This window comes from Salvelinus fontinalis, chromosome 33, assembly GCF_029448725.1.
Source record: "Salvelinus fontinalis isolate EN_2023a chromosome 33, ASM2944872v1, whole genome shotgun sequence".
Classification (NCBI taxonomy): Eukaryota; Metazoa; Chordata; class Actinopteri; order Salmoniformes; family Salmonidae; genus Salvelinus; species Salvelinus fontinalis.
This window is the reverse complement of record NC_074697.1, coordinates 2,042,003-2,060,881: the sequence shown is the minus strand read 5'-3', so window position 1 is coordinate 2,060,881 and position 18,879 is coordinate 2,042,003. Positions and strand designations below refer to the sequence as shown.

The 18,879-nt window shown below is 43.7% G+C and overlaps 1 protein-coding gene across 1 annotated transcript in view; it reads left to right on the top strand.

The window, feature by feature from the left end:
• Window positions 1–18,879, top strand: part of urb1 (URB1 ribosome biogenesis homolog) — a 96,832-nt gene that overhangs the window by 8,416 nt on the left and 69,537 nt on the right. The window contains exons 12-24 of the mRNA XM_055894968.1: window positions 1,590–1,725; window positions 2,210–2,341; window positions 2,662–2,774; window positions 6,063–6,176; window positions 6,980–7,096; window positions 8,942–9,080; window positions 10,145–10,315; window positions 11,247–11,446; window positions 13,013–13,231; window positions 14,110–14,490; window positions 14,769–15,630; window positions 15,829–16,030; window positions 18,355–18,541. Coding sequence (XP_055750943.1) covers window positions 1,590–1,725; window positions 2,210–2,341; window positions 2,662–2,774; window positions 6,063–6,176; window positions 6,980–7,096; window positions 8,942–9,080; window positions 10,145–10,315; window positions 11,247–11,446; window positions 13,013–13,231; window positions 14,110–14,490; window positions 14,769–15,630; window positions 15,829–16,030; window positions 18,355–18,541 — 2,973 coding nt within the window. The remainder of the gene's footprint in view (window positions 1–1,589; window positions 1,726–2,209; window positions 2,342–2,661; window positions 2,775–6,062; window positions 6,177–6,979; window positions 7,097–8,941; window positions 9,081–10,144; window positions 10,316–11,246; window positions 11,447–13,012; window positions 13,232–14,109; window positions 14,491–14,768; window positions 15,631–15,828; window positions 16,031–18,354; window positions 18,542–18,879) is intronic.

The following is an 18,879-nucleotide window of genomic DNA, read 5'->3' as shown; positions in this document are numbered from 1 at the left end:
TATATCTACTGTAGTACTGTATACCTACTGTAGTACTGTGGATCTACTGTAGTACTGTATACCTACTGTAGTACTGTATACCTACTGTGGTACTGTATACCTACTGTGGTACTGTATAACTACTGTGGTACTGTATACCTACTGTGGTACTGTATACCTACTGTGGTACTGTATACCTACTGTAGTACTGTATACCTACTGTAGTACTGTATACCTACTGTATATCTACTGTAGTACTGTATACCTACTGTAGTACTGTATACCTACTGTAGTACTGTATACCTACTGTACCTACTGTAGTACTGTGGATCTACTGTAGTACTGTGGATCTACTGTAGTACTGTATACCTACTGTAGTACTGTATACCTACTGTAGTACTGTGTACCTACTGTGTATCTACTGTAGTACTGTATACCTACTGTAGTACTGTATACCTACTGTAGTACTGTATACCTACTGTACCTACTGTAGTACTGTATACCTACTGTACCTACTGTAGTACTGTGGACCTACTGTAGTACTGTGGATCTACTGTAGTACTGTATACCTACTGTAGTACTGTGGATCTACTGTAGTACTGTGGATCTACTGTAGTACTGTATACCTACTGTAGTACTGTATACCTACTGTAGTACTGTGTACCTACTGTGTATCTACTGTAGTACTGTATACCTACTGTAGTACTGTATACCTACTGTAGTACTGTATACCTACTGTAGTACTGTATACCTACTGTAGTACTGTGTACCTACTGTAGTACTGTATACCTACTGTAGTACTGTGGACCTAATGTGTATCTACTGTAGTACTGTGTATCTACTGTAGTACTGTATACCTACTGTAGTACTGTATACCTACTGTAGTACTGTGTACCTACTGTGTATCTACTGTAGTACTGTATACCTACTGTAGTACTGTATACCTACTGTAGTACTGTGTACCTACTGTAGTACTGTATACCTACTGTAGTACTGTGGACCTAATGTGTATCTACTGTAGTACTGTGTATCTACTGTAGTACTGTGTACCTACTGTAGTACTGTATACCTACTGTAGTACTGTGGACCTAATGTGTATCTACTGTAGTACTGTATACCTACTGTAGTACTGTATACCTACTGTAGTACTGTATACCTACTGTAGTACTGTGTACCTACTGTAGTACTGTGTACCTACTGTATACCTACTGTAGTACTGTATACCTACTGTAGTACTGTATACCTACTGTAGTACTGTATACCTACTGTACCTACTGTAGTACTGTATACCTACTGTACCTACTGTAGTACTGTGGACCTACTGTAGTACTGTATACCTACTGTAGTACTGTGGATCTACTGTAGTACTGTGGATCTACTGTAGTACTGTATACCTACTGTAGTACTGTGGATCTACTGTAGTACTGTGGACCTACTGGGGAAGACAACATACATTCGACCTCCTAGCTACTAAACCGTGAAGATCCAATGATAAGCACCTTTTATCTGGCTGAATGACCACTCTGCACCAGCCAACAGGTCCGCTCACTCTGACTGCTGAGAAGGAGATCAACTGAACTCTGGGGGGGGCGTCCATTTTGTCTCTGTAGGTTCTACCGGACATGACGAGCATCGTGTCCAAATGGCAGTCACTATCCAAGAAGGAGAAAGGAGGGAAGGAATCGAAGAAGGAAGGAAAGAAGGAAGGAGACGTCAAAGAGAACGCAACTAAAGTTGAACAACCCGGTAGATGTCTTACGTTTTAATATATTTACAGTCAGTGGAATGGTCTCTTACTTATAATTATATCTCTCTCTTCATACATCGTTGAAATAGACCTAGTCCTTAACCAATATGGTATTTTTCCTCACTTCTATATTGTCCTGACTATAACTCTCTTTAATTGAACAAGGGGTGACTGACTGACTCTCTCCTGTCTGTCTCTCTTCCCGTGCGTCTGTCTGCCTGTCTCTCCCGTCTGTCTGTCTCTCCCGTCTGTCTGTCACTCCCATCTGTATGTCTCTCCCATCTGTATGTCTCTCCCATCTGTATGTCTCTCCCATCTGTCTCTCTCCCATCTGTCTGTCTGTCTCTCCCGTGCATCTGTCTCTCTCTCCCGTGCATCTGCCTCTCTCTCCTGTCTGTCTCTCCCATCCGTCTGTCTGCCTCTCCCGTGCATCTGTCTCTCTCTCCCGTGCATCTGTCTCTCTCTCCTGTCTGTCTCCTCCAGCCCCGTCAGGCCCCGACTCTCCTGAGGTCATCCTCCTGAAGGCCCTCATCCTCCAGGTCATGTGTCTCTACCAGAAGGTGGTGCCTCATCTGGTTAGCCAGAGCAAGTTTGACTTCAGCAAGCTGCTCAAAGGTACTGCTCTATAAACTCTATGGATGGACGATTGATTGATCGATTGATTGATTGCTCTGTTGCTCTTTACTAGCCCTGTTCCATCTCTCTCTAACCGAGAGAGAGATTGATGTAATAACAGAATGTTAAAATCTATTACTTTGCCTTCCGTTGTGTTACTACATCAACACTACGTCCATATCATCACATCATTCTATCTGTACGTTTATCCAAAAGACCTGTGAAATCATCCACCGACTGTGTCAATCTCGAGAGGATCACATCCAAGTAAATGTAAGTTTTAACGGTATTGTATTTTGTCTCTCTCTCTCTCTCTCCAGGTATTGTGTCAGAGAAAGGTATGAGAGAGGAGGTCCCTCCAGTTCTTCAACACCAGATACTACAACTGGCCCTGGACCTGCCGGCCAGCAAGTTCTCCTGGTTCAAAGTTCAGGTGAGATGGTTATAGATCGGGTGTGTTTGCTGTTATCACCTGGTTCAGGTGAGCTTCTAGACCAGCAAGTTATCACCTGGTTCAGAGTTCAGGTGAGCTTCTAGACCAGCAAGTTATCACCTGGTTCAGAATTCAGGTGAGCTTCTAGACCAGCAAGTTATCACCTGGTTCAGGTGAGCTTCTAGACCAGCAAGTTATCACCTGGTTCAGGGGAGCTTCTAGACCAGCAAGTTATCACCTGGTTCAGGGGAGCTTCTAGACCAGCAAGTTATCACCTGGTTCAGGTGAGCTTCTAGACCAGCAAGTTATCACCTGGTTCAAGTGAGCTTCTAGACCAGCAAGTTATCACCTGGTTCAGAGTTCAGGTGAGCTTCTAGACCAGCAAGTTATCACCTGGTTCAAGTGAGCTTCTAGACCAGCAAGTTATCACCTGGTTCAAGTGAGCTTCTAGACCAGCAAGTTATCACCTGGTTCAGGTGAGCTTCTAGACCAGCAAGTTATCACCTGGTTCAGGGGCGCTTCTAGACCAGCAAGTTATCACCTGGTTCAGGGGAGCTTCTAGACCAGCAAGTTATCACCTGGTTCAGGTGAGCTTCTAGACCAGCAAGTTATCACCTGGTTCAAGTGAGCTTCTAGACCAGCAAGTTATCACCTGGTTCAGAGTTCAGGTGAGCTTCTAGACCAGCAAGTTATCACCTGGTTCAGGTGAGCTTCTAGACCAGCAAGTTATCACCTGGTTCAGGGGAGCTTCTAGACCAGCAAGTTATCACCTGGTTCAGGGGAGCTTCTAGACCAGCAAGTTATCACCTGGTTCAGAGTTCAGGTGAGAGTGGAGCAGACAGTTAGTGGTAATGTTAATATCCCCTGTAAGGAGCATGGAACAGACCAGGGTCTGCTATCTCCTACAGTGTTTTCAAAGGAAATGTGAGACTATGGCAACAGTAAAGGGCTGTTATTTGCAGGGGCCCAACTTTGGTTTTTAGAAGTGGTAGGGACATAAACCTGCGGGGGTCTGGGGGTGCTCCCTCAGATAATTTGCTAACCTCCCCTGTTATTGTAATGGTGAGAGGTTGCCAGAGGGCGCCGGGCTGTAACGCCAGAGGGCGCCGGGCTGTAACGCCAGAGGGCGCCGGGCTGTAACGCCAGAGGGCGCCGGGCTGTAACGCCAGAGGGCGCCGGGCTGTAACGCCAGAGGGCGCCGGGCTGTAACGCCAGAGGGCGCCGGGCTGTAACGCCAGAGGGCGCCGGGCTGTAACGCCAGAGGGCGCCGGGCTGTAACGCCAGAGTACGGTATTGTTTACTCATTACAAAAGTAAAATGAGCCGACATGCGCCTCAGAGTCACTCAGATTGCTGATGTCAGTAATCTGCCAGAAAAAATGGAAACTTTATTCCATAGACATCAAATCTGGAATTTTTGCAGGGAACAGAGCTGTCAAGCGACATTCACATCCGACCTCCGGCTGAAGCTAAAAGCGAAGGAACACTGTGGAAACTAAAAAAGTGTGTGTATGGACTGGCAGATGGATCACTCTACTGGTACAACAAAGTCAAGGCAACAATGCTGAATACAGGTGGAAAAATGTCACAAGTGGATCCTGCCGTCTTCTTATTGGCTTGATCAAGACTGCAATGTGACTGGAGTACTTGCCTGTCATGTTGATGACTTTATCTGGGGTGGCTCACAGACCTTTGCTTCCACTGTGATTCCACACCTCAAAGCTGTTTTCTCGGTCGGCCGTGAGGAGCACGATCATTTTTGTTATGTTGGAATAGAGTTTATTACAGTTGATGGAAAAAATACTGATGCAACAGGAGAGCTATATCAAGAATCTTCAACCCATCCACATGGATTCTTCAAGAGCCGTACAAAGGAATTCCCCTCTGTGTGAAATTGAAGCTGGTCAATTGAGGTCAAAGATAGGACAAATTTTATGGGCTGCGAGACAGAGTAGACCTGGTTTGAAATGTGCAACTTGGCATCTAACACAAAACACGCCACTGTACAAACCATTCATGAGGCAAACAAAGTTGTTCGTAAACTAAAATCACAACAAGTGACTTTTTAAAGTTTCAGCATGTTGGAAAAGATGACTCTTTGAAACTAGTTGTCTTCCTTGATGCTTCGCTAGGTTAACACTGGTGGGACAAAACGGCACTTTCTACCTGTAGTTTGCGTCGCTGACAACTACTCATTAGTTGATGCTGTGAAGTCAACCAAGTCTGTCACAGAGAAAAGACCGCGATTTCTCCGGGACCTTCAGTGGAGACCAGAGCAATCGATCTCAGGCTTATAGATTTAAGAGCATTTAGTCGATCACAGATTAACACTTTTATCCACGATAACATAAAGTAATCAACATAACGTTTCCTCTCACAATTCGTACCCTTTGTTCTCTTGACGGATTTTAACACAATTAAATAAATGTTATCAATCTATCAACTAATACTGAATGGATGATCTTCTTAACCTTCGATGTTTTAAGATCCTCACATACTATGAATTTACTAATACTTTTTAATGTATAACAGGCTATTCGTTTTTCCTTTAACCTGTCACACATGCAGTACCGGTCAAAAGTTTGGACACGGCTACTCATTCAAAGGTTTTGTCTTTGTTACTATTTTATACATTTTGTCATGATAGTGAAGACATCAGAACTATGAAATAACACATATGGAATCATGTAGTAACCCCCCCCCCCCCCCCCCCCCCCAAAATGTAACTCTTTGCCTCGTCTCATGCTCTGAGGTGCCTGTATGATCCTTTTGCATCACAGTGCAATAATAAAACTGTGGGGTGGGGGGGGGGGGGGGGGGGGGGGGGGTGCAATTTCAGAATGTTACATCATTGAAAAGTGAAAGACTAAAGTTACATACATGGGATGCTTTAGTGAATTTCAGAATGTCTGGAATAGAAAAGGCAGAAATTAAACAATTCAATAAGCATTCGCAGCCAGTCATCCAAAACATAGTTTTGTTATTCATTTTTCATTTGCACACACTCCCTTTTAAAACAGTCTCTAACACACACACACACACACACACACTTGACTCCCCCATTCATTGTCCATACCTCTCTAAAAAATGTTCTAAATGAATTATCCACATACCAACACATTAGAAAGAAGAAAAGAAAACATTGACAGAGTCCTGAATCATCGTGTTCCATACAAGACATGTCTCTCTCCCCTGTCCCCAGTGAAAGTTTTTCCCCTGGTTATTTGTGAAGTCTCCTTTTTATAACCATGTAGTCATTCCATTTTGCTCCTTCTGTTGTCTCCGTCAGGATCATGTGGAGACGGGCTCTGGGGAGAAGAATGTGTTCTTCCTGCTCCTCAAGATGTTTGTGAGCAGCAACAACAGCCACCTGAAGATCTCTACCAGGAAACTGGTGGTCAAGGTGAGCAGACATTATACTGCCTCCGTTCCATCCCGGGTTTCAATCACACACTGGCTTTGTCCTAAACGGCACTCCATTTCTCCAACATAGTGTACTACTTTTGACCAGTGGTGTAAAGTACTTCAGTAAAAATACTTTAAAGTACTACTTAAGTTGTTTTTTGGGGTATCTGTACTTTACTATTTCTATATTTTTTTTACTATTTATAACTTTTACTTCACTACATTCCTAATGAAAATAATTTCCACACATTTTCCCTGACACCCAAAAGTACTCGTTACATTTTGAATGCTTAGCAGAAGAGGAAAGGGGTCAAATTCACATACTTATCAAGAGAACATCCCTGGTAATCCCCACTGCCTCTGATCTGGAGGACTCACTAAACAGACATGCTTTGTTTGTAAATGTCTACGTGTTGGAGTGTTCCCCTGGCTATCCGTAAATAACAATAATTAGAAAATCGTGTCGTCTGGTTTGCTAAATATCAGGAATTTGAAAAGATTTATGCTTTTACTTTTGATATTTAAAACCAAATACTTTTAGACTTTTACTCAAGTAGTATTTTACTGTGTGACTTTCACTTTTAGTTGGGTCATTTTAATATTTAGAAATATTTCTACTCAAGTAGGACAATTGAGTACATTTACCCATAGTGGGTCAAAAGTAGTGCCCTATATAGGGAATTTAGTATACCCACTGACTCTTGAATGTGCCCAACGTAGTAAAATGATTTGGAGTGTACTTATTAAATCCATCTACAGTGATTTCCTGTAAACTCCTTGGTCTCCGTTGATTGTAATTAGGTGCTGAAAGACAGCGGAGTGTTTGAGTACACCTGGTCTGAGCTGGAGCTGTGGCTGAATCACCTGGACGGACTACAACCAGACCAGCAGGACACAGTCATACACTTCCTGGAGAGGGTCAGTCACCTGGTCGACCTCCGTTGAATACAGTTGGTTGATCGATGGATCAATTGATATATCAGCCAATCAATCAATCAATCATAGATTCTCTCAATCGATCAATCTATCGTTATGCTAATATCGTCATCATAAGTAGCATAAAATGAAAACATCAACACCTTCTTACCCGAGGCCTTTCGTACTTAGGGATTGATTGATTATTTGATTGTGTTATTGATTATTTGATTGTGGTATTGATTGTTTGATTGTGTTATTGTGTTATTGATTGTTTGATTGTGTTATTGATTATTTGATTGTGTTATTGATTATTTGATTGTGTTATTGATTGTATGATTGTGTTATTGATTATTTGATTGTGTTATTGATTGTTTGATTGTGTTATTGATTATTTGATTGTGTTATTGATTGTTTGATTGTGTTATTGATTGTTTGATTGTGTTATTGATTGTATGATTGTGTTATTGATTGTGTTATTGATTGTTTGATTGTGTTATTGATTGTGTTATTGATTGTTTGATTGTGTTATTGATTGTATGATTGTGTTATTGATTGTATGATTGTGTTATTGATTGTTTGATTGTGTTATTGATTATTTGATTGTGTTATTGATTGTTTGATTGTGTTATTGATTGTTTGATTGTGTTATTGATTGTATGATTGTGTTATTGATTGTGTTATTGATTGTTTGATTGTGTTATTGATTGTGTTATTGATTGTTTGATTGTGTTATTGATTGTATGATTGTGTTATTGATTGTATGATTGTGTTATTGATTGTTTGATTGTGTTATTGATTGTGTTATTGATTGTTTGATTGTGTTATTGATTGTTTGATTGTGTTATTGATTGTTTGATTGTGTTATTGATTGTATGATTGTGTTATTGATTGTTTGATTGTGTTATTGATTGTGTTATTGATTGTGTTATTGTGTTATTGATTGTTTGATTGTGTTATTGATTGTGTTATTGTGTTATTGATTGTTTGATTGTGTTATTGATTGTTTGATTGTGTTATTGATTGTTTGATTGTGTTATTGATTGTTTGATTGTGTTATTGATTGTATGATTGTGTTATTGATTGTTTGATTGTGTTATTGATTGTGTTATTGATTGTTTGATTGTGTTATTGATTGTATGATTGCGTTATTGATTGTATGATTGTGTTATTGATTGTTTGATTGTGTTATTGATTGTTTGATTGTGTTATTGATTGTTTGATTGTGTTATTGATTGTTTGATTGTGTTATTGATTGTTTGATTGTGTTATTGATTGTATGATTGTGTTATTGATTGTTTGATTGTTTGATTGTGTTATTGATTGTGTTATTGATTGTTTGATTGTGTTATTGATTGTATGATTGTGTTATTGATTGTTTGATTGTGTTATTGATTGTATGATTGTGTTATTGATTGTATGATTGTGTTATTGATTGTGTTATTGATTATTTGATTGTGTTATTGATTGTGTTATTGATTATTTGATTGTGTTATTGATTGTATGATTGTGTTATTGATTGTATGATTGTGTTATTGATTGTTTGATTGTGTTATTGATTGTGTTATTGATTATTTGATTGTGTTATTGATTGTGTTATTGATTATTTGATTGTGTTATTGATTGTATGATTGTGTTATTGATTGTATGATTGTGTTATTGATTGTGTTATTGATTATTTGATTGTGTTATTGATTGTGTTATTGATTGTATGATTGTGTTATTGATTGTATAATTGCGTTATGCTAGTTATGATACAGGATGTGTGTGTGTCTCTTCTCTGTGCTGTGTGTTTATGTCCCCCAGGTGATGGTGTGTAACCCTGTGATGTGTGTTTATGTCCCTCAGGTGCTCATGTCTCTGGTGTGTAACCCCTACACCTACACAGACAAGGTGGCCAGTCTTGTCCAGGAGGCAGCCTACCTACAGGCCAATCTTAGCGGCCAGGGCGGAGACACCGCCAGCATCCCCATCTCACACATAGACGGTTGGCGACTACTACACACTTCCAGCATCCCCATCTCACATGGACAGTGCTGTGAAAAACTTATTGGATATTGTTGATACTAAATATTATCAGATCTTCAACCAACACGTAATATTAGATTAAGGAAACCTGAGTTTACAAATAACAAAATATATATATATATTTAACAAAGTTATGCATCACCCAATTCCCCTGTGTGAGAAAGTAATTGCCCCCTTACACTCAATCACTGGTTGTACCACCTTTGGTTATTTAGACTCATCTGTCCTTAGAACATTCCTCCAAGAGTATCGATGATCATCCAGATGCTTTTTTTGGAAAACTTAAGTCCACTTTTTTGGATGACATGCTGGCAACTCGAAAACTTGAAATCGGCCCTAATTAATCAGCCATTCTGATTAATCGGTCGACCTCTAGTCTTTATAAGGTCCCACAGTTGACAGTGCATGTCAGAGCAAAAACCAACCGAAACCACGCTCAGTCGCTTGGGTCACTCATTTAGCCCATTCTAACGTTCAATCAAACAGTAACTGAATGTCTCGATGCCTGTCTGCCTGCTGTATATAGCAAGCCACGTGACTCACTGTCTGTAGGAGCGAACCATTTTGGTGACAGGGTGGTGTACCTAATAAACTGGCCACTGAGTGTGTGTATATATTCTATCCATGCAGGCTTTCTTGGGCAACCTGAGACATGAAACAGATAGGTGGGAGGGCTATATCAAATCAAATGTATTTTATATAGCCCTTCGTAAATCAGCTAATAGCTCGAAGTGCTGTACAGCATACTGACTGGCGCAAATTTATTAATGCTCAATTTGCCTAAATGGGTAATGGAAACACTTAATTTTATTCAACACCTAGGTTTAAAAATAATTATAGTAATAATTATCGACACGACAGTTAATTCGAAACGCACCATAGCAGGCGTGATGTCGCATGTATTTTCTATGTGAACTTTCTAAACGTCGACAAAAGAAATCTCTGGATAAGTTCATGGAAACATAGCTGGTGAAGACAAAGCCTTGGTCTGGTGGGAAACATTGTTGCTGCATGTATTTCTAGACGTGATGGACATGGTCGACGTGATCATGGAGGGCAGCGAGGGGGAGACGGAGGAGCTGGGCCCGGCGCTTAGTGATGACCTCATCCTCCAGACCTTCCCTTTCAGTGCCGTGGTACCTGCTGTCCTGGAGGCCAGGAACAAACTACCTGCTACCTACAGAGCGGAGAATGGTAAACTGTTGACTGGCTGGCTGGCTGGCTGACTGTCTGGTTGACTGGCTGGCTGACTGGCTGGCTGACTGACTGACTGGTTGACTGACTGGCTGGCTGGCTGACTGACTGGTTGACTGACTGACTGGTTGACTGACTGGCTGGCTGACTGACTGACTGGTTGACTGTCTGGTTGACTGACTGGCTGACTGGCTGGTTGACTGTCTGGTTGACTGGTTGACTGTCTGGTTGGCTGGCTGACTGGTTGGCTGACTGTCTGGTTGACTGGTTGACTGACTGTCTGGTTGACTGGATGGCTGACTGTCTGGATGGTTGACTGTCTGGATGGTTGACTGCCTGGTTGGCTGACTGTCTGGATGGCTGACTGTCTGGTTGGCTGACTGACTGGTTGACTGTCTGGTTGACTGGCTGTCTGGTTGACTGACTGGCTGACTGTCTGGTTGACTGTCTGGTTGACTGACTGGCTGGCTGTCTGGTTGACTGACTGGCTGGCTGTCTGGTTGACTGGCTGTCTGGTTGACTGACTGGCTGACTGTCTGGTTGACTGACTGTCTGGTTGACTGACTATCTGGTTGACTGACTGGCTGGCTGTCTGGTTGACTGACTGACTGTCTGGTTTGACTGGCTGGCTCGCTGGCTGTCTGACTGACTGGCTGGCTGTCTGACTGGCTGACTGACGGACTGAGGGACTGTATGGCTGACGGACTGTATGGCGGACTGGCTGGCTGGCTGACTGTCTGTCGGACTGTATGGCGGACTGACTGACTGTGTGGCTGGAGGACTGGCTGGCTGGCTGGCTGGCTGGCTGGCTGGCTGACTGGGGCTTGTTCAAACACTCAAAGCCTTGTTTGTGTGTATTCATAGATGTGTATAATGTGATGTTGTGTATTTGACCCGAGGGATGGTGTATAATGTGATGTTGTGTATCTAGGTGTAGTATACGACTACATGGCAACAGTCCTATGTGATGTGCTCCACTGTCAGAGAGACCCTCTGCCCCTCAGCCTGGCTCTTCTACAGTACGATAAAGAGCTGAACTCCTCTGAAGACCCAGGTCCCCCCCATCACTCCGTCATTCACCTGCATCACTACTACACAACATGGCTGCCCCAACAGGCCCGGGAAAATCTGGTCAGAACACCTCCCTCTCCTCGCGATTATACAGATAGCTGTTATTATCGTGTTCATATCAGCCTTATTACACGTAATGGTGGTTATTATCATGTTCATATCAGCCTTATTACACGTAATGGTGGTTATTATCAGCCTTAGTACACGTAATGGTGGTTATTATCATGTTCATATCAGCCTTATTACACGTAATGGTGGTTATTATCGTGTTCATATCAGCCTTATTACACGTAATGGTGGTTATTATCGTGTTCATATCAGCCTTATTACACGTAATGGTGGTTCATATCAGCCTTATTACACGTAATGGTGGTTCATATCAGCCTTATTACACGTAATGGTGGTTATTATCATGTTCATATCAGCCTTATTACACGTAATGGTGGTTATTATCGTGTTCATATCAGCCTTATTACACGTAATGGTGGTTAATATCATGTTCATAACAGCCTTATTACACGTAATGGTGGTTCATATCAGCCTTATTACACGTAATGGTGGTTCATATCAGCCTTATTACACGTAATGGTGGTTATTATCATGTTCATATCAGCCTTATTACACGTAATGGTGGTTCATATCAGCCTTATTACACGTAATGGTGGTTCATATCAGCCTTATTACACGTAATGGTGGTTCATATCAGCCTTATTACACGTAATGGTGGTTATTATCATGTTCATATCAGCCTTATTACACGTAATGGTGGTTATTATCGTGTTCATATCAGCCTTATTACACGTAATGGTGGTTCATATCAGCCTTATTACACGTAATGGTGGTTCATATCAGCCTTATTACACGTAATGGTGGTTCATATCAGCCTTATTACACGTAATGGTGTTATTATCGTGTTCATATCAGCCTTATTACACGTAATGGTGGTTATTATCATGTTCATATCAGCCTTATTACACGTAATGGTGGTTATTATCTTGTTCATATCAGCCTTATTACACGTAATGGTGGCTATTATCGTGTTCATATCAGCCTTATTATACGTAATGGTGGTTATTATCATGTTCATATCAGCCTTATTATACGTAATGGTGGTTCATATCAGCCTTATTACACGTAATGGTGGTTCATATCAGCCTTATTACACGTAATGGTGGTTCATATCAGCCTTATTACACGTAATGGTGGTTCATATCAGCCTTATTACACGTAATGGTGGTTCATATCAGCCTTATTACACGTAATGGTGGTTATTATCATGTTCATATCAGCCTTATTACACGTAATGGTGGTTATTATCGTGTTCATATCAGCCTTATTACACGTAATGGTGGTTCATATCAGCCTTATTACACGTAATGGTGGTTATTATCTTGTTCATATCAGCCTTATTACACGTAATGGTGGTTATTATCTTGTTCATATCAGCCTTATTACACGTAATGGTGGTTATTATCGTGTTCATATCAGCCTTATTGCACGTAATGGTGGTTATTATCGTGTTCATAATAAGGTTATTGTAAAAGTGTTATATTATTTAATAGTGCTAATTACAACGATGATATTATGTATCCGCTACAACCTGTTCGATCGTCTCTCCTCTGACAGTTCCAGTCCTGTGAAAGCCCTTCCCATGTCTCTCCTAGTCCTGTGACCTTCACTGGTCTACTGAAGACAGCCTACACCCAAGGGGCCTCTGCCCTGCTAGAAGACTCCTTCAGACGGAGACTAGAGAAGAGTCTGGTCACTATGGAGATGGCAGAGTATCCTGTTGCAGCCAAGCAGATCCTACTGTACATCAAAACCACTGTGGACAACTTCAGCACGGTACAGAGAAACACTGCTCTGACCTGTATGAGCTCTACTTTATCGAGCCGCATCTACCGTGACCAGCTCCTAACACGTAGCTTCCTGTCTCTCCACCAGCTCCTAACACGTAGCTTCCTGTCTCTCCACCAGCTCCTAACACGTAGCTTCCTGTCTCGACACCAGCTCCTAACACGTAGCTTCCTGTCTCTCCACCTCTCCTAACACGTAGCTTCCTGTCTCTCCACCAGCTCCTAACACGTAGCTTCCTGTCTCTCCACCAGCTCCTAACACGTAGCTTCCTGTCACCACCAGCTCCTAACACGTAGCTTCCTGTCTCTCCACCAGCTCCTAACACGTAGCTTCCTGTCTCTCCACCAGCTCCTAACACGTAGCTTCCTGTCTCTCCACCAGCTCCTAACACGTAGCTTCCTGTCTCTCCACCAGCTCCTAACACGTAGCTTCCTGTCTCTCCACCAGCTCCTAACACGTAGCTTCCTGTCTCTCCACCAGCTCCTAACACGTAGCTTCCTGTCTCTCCACCAGCTCCTAACACGTAGCTTCCTGTCTCTCCACCAGCTCCTAACACGTAGCTTCCTGTCTCTCCTAACACGTAGCTTCCTGTCTCTCCTAACACGTAGCTTCCTGTCTCTCCTAACACGTAGCTTCCTGTCTCTCCTAACACGTAGCTTCCTGTCTCTCCTAACACGTAGCTTCCTGTCTCTCCTAACACGTAGCTTCCTGTCTCTCCTAACACGTAGCTTCCTGTCTCTCCTAACACGTAGCTTCCTGTCTCTCCTAACACGTAGCTTCCTGTCTCTCCTAACACGTAGCTTCCTGTCTCTCCTAACACGTAGCTTCCTGTCTCTCCTAACACGTAGCTTCCTGTCTCTCCACAGATGTCTAAAAACACAGGGCTGCTGGCGCTCAATGTCCTTATGGGAGTTCTCCAGGGGTTGGTGTCGAGGCTTCAGAGACCACAGGAACCAGCTGAGGAAACCGAGGCAGAGCCCATGGTCGAAGGAGAGACTGAGCCCATGGTCGAAGGCGAGACTGAGCCCATGGTCGCTGATCGGAAGGCAGCGGAGACGGCAGACACCATGGCTGTGGATCCCAAGGTGGCGGCAGAGACGGAGCCTATAGCTATGGACCAGGACACAGCCACTGTAGTAGATCCAGCCAAGGCAGCAGAACCCAAAGCTGTGGACCTCCTGAATGGATCAGAGCTCTTCCTGGAGTTCAACCCGTCTTCTGAGGCAGAGGACGACGACAAGAGCCTGGTAGGACCAGTAGCCATTTTGCTGGAGGTGGTATACCAGATATATAGTAGGCAGAATTCCAACTCTTCGTGCCATATCAACAAGAAAGGAGGACCAAGACTCCGTGGCCTTCGTCAGGGAGTCTTCGTTTCATATCTTTAGAGTTGTAGCCTTGTTCTTCTTTGTTTACTGTAACTTTAATAACTTATCCCTGGTGGTTTTGGGATATTTCTCGTTGACTTTTTTTGTGTCTGGCGATGTGATATACTGTATCCTTTTTCCCTGACCTGTGTGTGTAGGTGGTGTTGTCAGTGCTGAGCGCCATCCTGAAGCACCCGTGTATCGAGCAGTGGTTCCTGTCTCTGGAGTTGGCCTCTGTCCCTCCTACATCTCTCAACCCCGTCAGGCTGAAGCTGCTGTGTGCTCAAATGTCTGACTGCATCCTGAGTCTATTACAGACGTCTGCCTCCGTCCTTCGACCTCTGGACTCCCTCTATCTCCTCTCCCCTTACCTAGAGGCTGTATCAAGGGCTCTGCTCAGAGAGCTGGGGGACACCGGGGAGAGGAGGGAGACCCGGCCTGTGAGAGCCTTCATGGCCCTGCATGCCTACATGGAACCCTCGGTCCTCCAGGAGCTGGTCTCCTCCCTTCTCCTCCTCCCCAAGGAGACCCTCGTCACCCCGGGGGAGGGTGACGGGGAGGGAGAGAAGAGCTCCAGAGCAACAGAGCTCAGTGTCTACGGACGCACGGCTCTACAGGTCCTCACTGAGACCTCCTCCACCAACACCTCTTCATCTGGCTCCCCTGTCCTCCTCCTCTCCCAGGCCTACCTCCAAGGCCTGGCCACCCTGCTCCTCTCCTGCTCCAGCCCGTCTCTGGAGACCTTCCTCCTGCAGGCTCTGAGGTCCCAGCCAGGCAACGCTAAGCTCCTACACACTGACGTCCTGCTCCACTGTCTCCAGGGGCCTCTTACTGCAGCCACCCAGGACCTCGGGGTAGCCCTGCTGCAGAACAGCTGTACTCACAGGCTCTGCTTCGAGGTGTGGTGCCTACAGCCGCAACACCTGGAGAAACTCACAGACCAGACAGAGACATTCCTACCGCTGGTCAACAGTTACCTGCAGACTGCAGCCAGGGAGGATCCCGCCAGGCCTAAAGAAGGTTGTTGGTTGTGGTCTGCTGTGTCAGACTCATTGTTACTATATTTATGATCCCTACCCGGGGCGAATCCCAACTTCCACTTTATTTAGTCTCTCATTGACACGTAATGCTTGATTTAAGAAGTGAAAGTACACGGGTTGATTCTTAAACTCTCACAGTCACCGTGTCGTTTGACCTGCCCGTGTTGTTGTCCCACAGTTCAGACAGCGGTGCTGAAGGCCCTGAAGAAGGCCCTGTTCCCCAGGCTGAGCCTCTCTGTGCTGGGGCAGGAGACAGGGGAGGCCCTGGAGGTCGTGGAGGCTCTGTCTAGTCTGATCAGACTGGCAGCTAAGGTCAAGGACATCAGAGAGCTCGTCACCTCCTTGCCTGCTGCCCTGGAGAAACTAGACGGCTTTGAGAGGTAATGTGTTTGTACGGGTATTACCTCCAGTAAAACATAGCCGAATACAACAGGTGTAGGTAGACCTTACTTTGAAATGCTTACTTACAAGACCTTAACTAACAATACAAAAAATATTTACTAATTAACCAAAGTAAAAAGTGTAAGAGAAACAATAAAATAACAATAGCGAGGCTATATACAGGGGGTACCGGTACTGAGATTATATACAGGGGGTACCGGTACTGAGACTATATACAGGGGGTACCGGTACTGAGACTATATACAGGGGGTACCGGTACTGAAACTATATACAGGGGGTACCGGTACTGAGACTATATACAGGGGGTACCGGTACTGAGACTATATACAGGGGGTACCGGTACTGAGACTATATACAGGGGGTACAGGTTAGTAATGAGGCTATATACAGGGGTACGGGTTAGTAATGAGACTATATACAGGGGGTACCGGTACTGAGACTATATACAGGGGGTACAGGTTAGTAATGAGACTATATACAGGGGGTACAGGTTAGTAATGAGACTATATACAGGGGGTACAGGTTAGTAATGAGGCTATATACAGGGGTACAGGTTAGTAATGAGACTATATACAGGGGGTACAGGTTAGTAATGAGACTACATACAGGGGGTACAGGTTAGTAATGAGGCTATATACAGGGGTACAGGTTAGTAATGAGACTACATACAGGGGGTACAGGTTAGTAATGAGGCTATATACAGGGGTACAGGTTAGTAATGAGACTATATACAGGGGTACAGGTTAGTAATGAGGCTATATACAGGGGTACAGGTTAGTAATGAGGCTATATACAGGGGGTACAGGTTAGTAATGAGACTATATACAGGGGTACATGTTAGTAATGGGGCTATATACAGGGGGTACCGGTACCGAGTCAGTGTGGAGGGGTACAGTTTAGTAATGAGACTATATGCAGGGGGTACATGTTAGTAATGAGACTATATACAGGGGGTACAGGTTAGTAATGAGACTATATACAGGGGGTACAGTTTAGTAATGAGACTATATGCAGGGGGTACATGTTAGTAATGAGACTATATACAGGGGGTACAGGTTAGTAATGAGACTATATGCAGGGGGTACATGTTAGTAATGAGACTATATACAGGGGTACAGGTTAGTAATGAGACTATATACAGGGGGTACATGTTAGTAATGAGACTATATACAGGGGGTACAGGTTAGTAATGAGGCTTTATACAGGGGGTACAGGTTAGTAATGAGGCTATATACAGGGGGTACAGGTTAGTAATGAGACTATATACAGGGGGTACATGTTAGTAATGAGACTATATACAGGGGTACAGGTTAGTAATGAGACTATATGCAGGGGGTACATGTTATTAATGAGACTATATGCAGGGGGTACATGTTAGTAATGAGACTATATACAGGGGGTACAGGTTAGTAATGAGACTATATGCAGGGGGTACATGTTAGTAATGAGACTATATACAGGGGGTACATGTTAGTAATAATTGTCCCTGCATTAAAGTCCCCGGCCACTAGGAGCACCGCTTCTGGATGAGCATTTTCTTGTTTGCTTATGGCCCTATACAGCTCGTTGAGTGTGGTCTTAGTGCCAGCATCGGTTTGTGGTGGTAAATAGACGGCTACGAAAAATATAGATGACAACTCTCTTGGTAGATAGTGTGGTCTACAGCTTATCATGAGGTACTCTACCTCACGCGAGCAATACCTCGAGTCTTCCTTGATATTAGACATTGTGCACCAACTGTTTTTAACAATTAGACAGACACCCCCACCCCTCGTCTTACTGGACGTAGCTGTTCTGTCCTGCCAACACATAGTCTCGAACGGGGATCATCCAGTTTATTCTCCAGTGATTACACGTTGGCCAATAGAACGGATGGTAGAGGAGGGTTACCCACTCGCCGACAAATTTTGACAAGGCACCCCGATCTCTCCGCCCCCTGTATTTCAGTTTTTTTCTTCACGGGAATGACGGGGATTTGGGTCTCGGAGAAACAGTATATCCTTCGCATCGGACTCGTAATTTTTTATTTAAAAACAATCTTCTTCAAGTTCGAGGTGAGAAGCTATTTTCGGTCATAAGAGACGGTAGCAGCAACATTATGTATAAAATAAGTTACAAACAATGATGGGGGGAAAAAACACAATATAGCACGGTTGGTTAGGAGCCCGTAAAACGTCAGCCATCCCCTCCGACTGACTCTCTAATAATGGCACCGATTTCAGTTAAATACACACATCCACTAGGGTTACAGGGGGGCCGTGTATCAACAAGGGAGTATTTTTCTCTCTGTCCCTCCCTTCAGATGGCAGCTGGTGGACCCCATCAGTGCTGTGCTGTCTGTTAGTCCCGAGGAGCTCGAGGTGTGGAGGATGTCAGTGCTCTCTGCTGCCCTCCGGTGGCTGAGCTCATCCTACAGTCACAACAGAGACCAGGACACGGCACCACTCACACAGGAGGACAGCATACTTAATAGACTAACAGTACTACTGGTGGGTCCACAGTCTATCATGCTAAAATACATGTTGTCTTGCATCCCAAAGGACTCCCTGTTCCGTATATAATGCACTATTGTTGACGGGGCGGCAGGTAGCCTAGTGGTTAGAGTGTTGGACTAGTAACCGAAAGGTTGCAAGTTCGAATCCCCGAGCTGACAAGGTACAAATCTGTCGTTCTGCCCCTGAACAAGACAGTTAACCCACTGTTCCTAGGCCGTCATTGAAAATAAGAATTTGTTCTTAACAGACTTGCCTGGTTAAATATATATATATATATCCAATTTGAAATTCGCTCTGGATAAGAGCGTCTGCTAAATGACGTAAATGTTGAC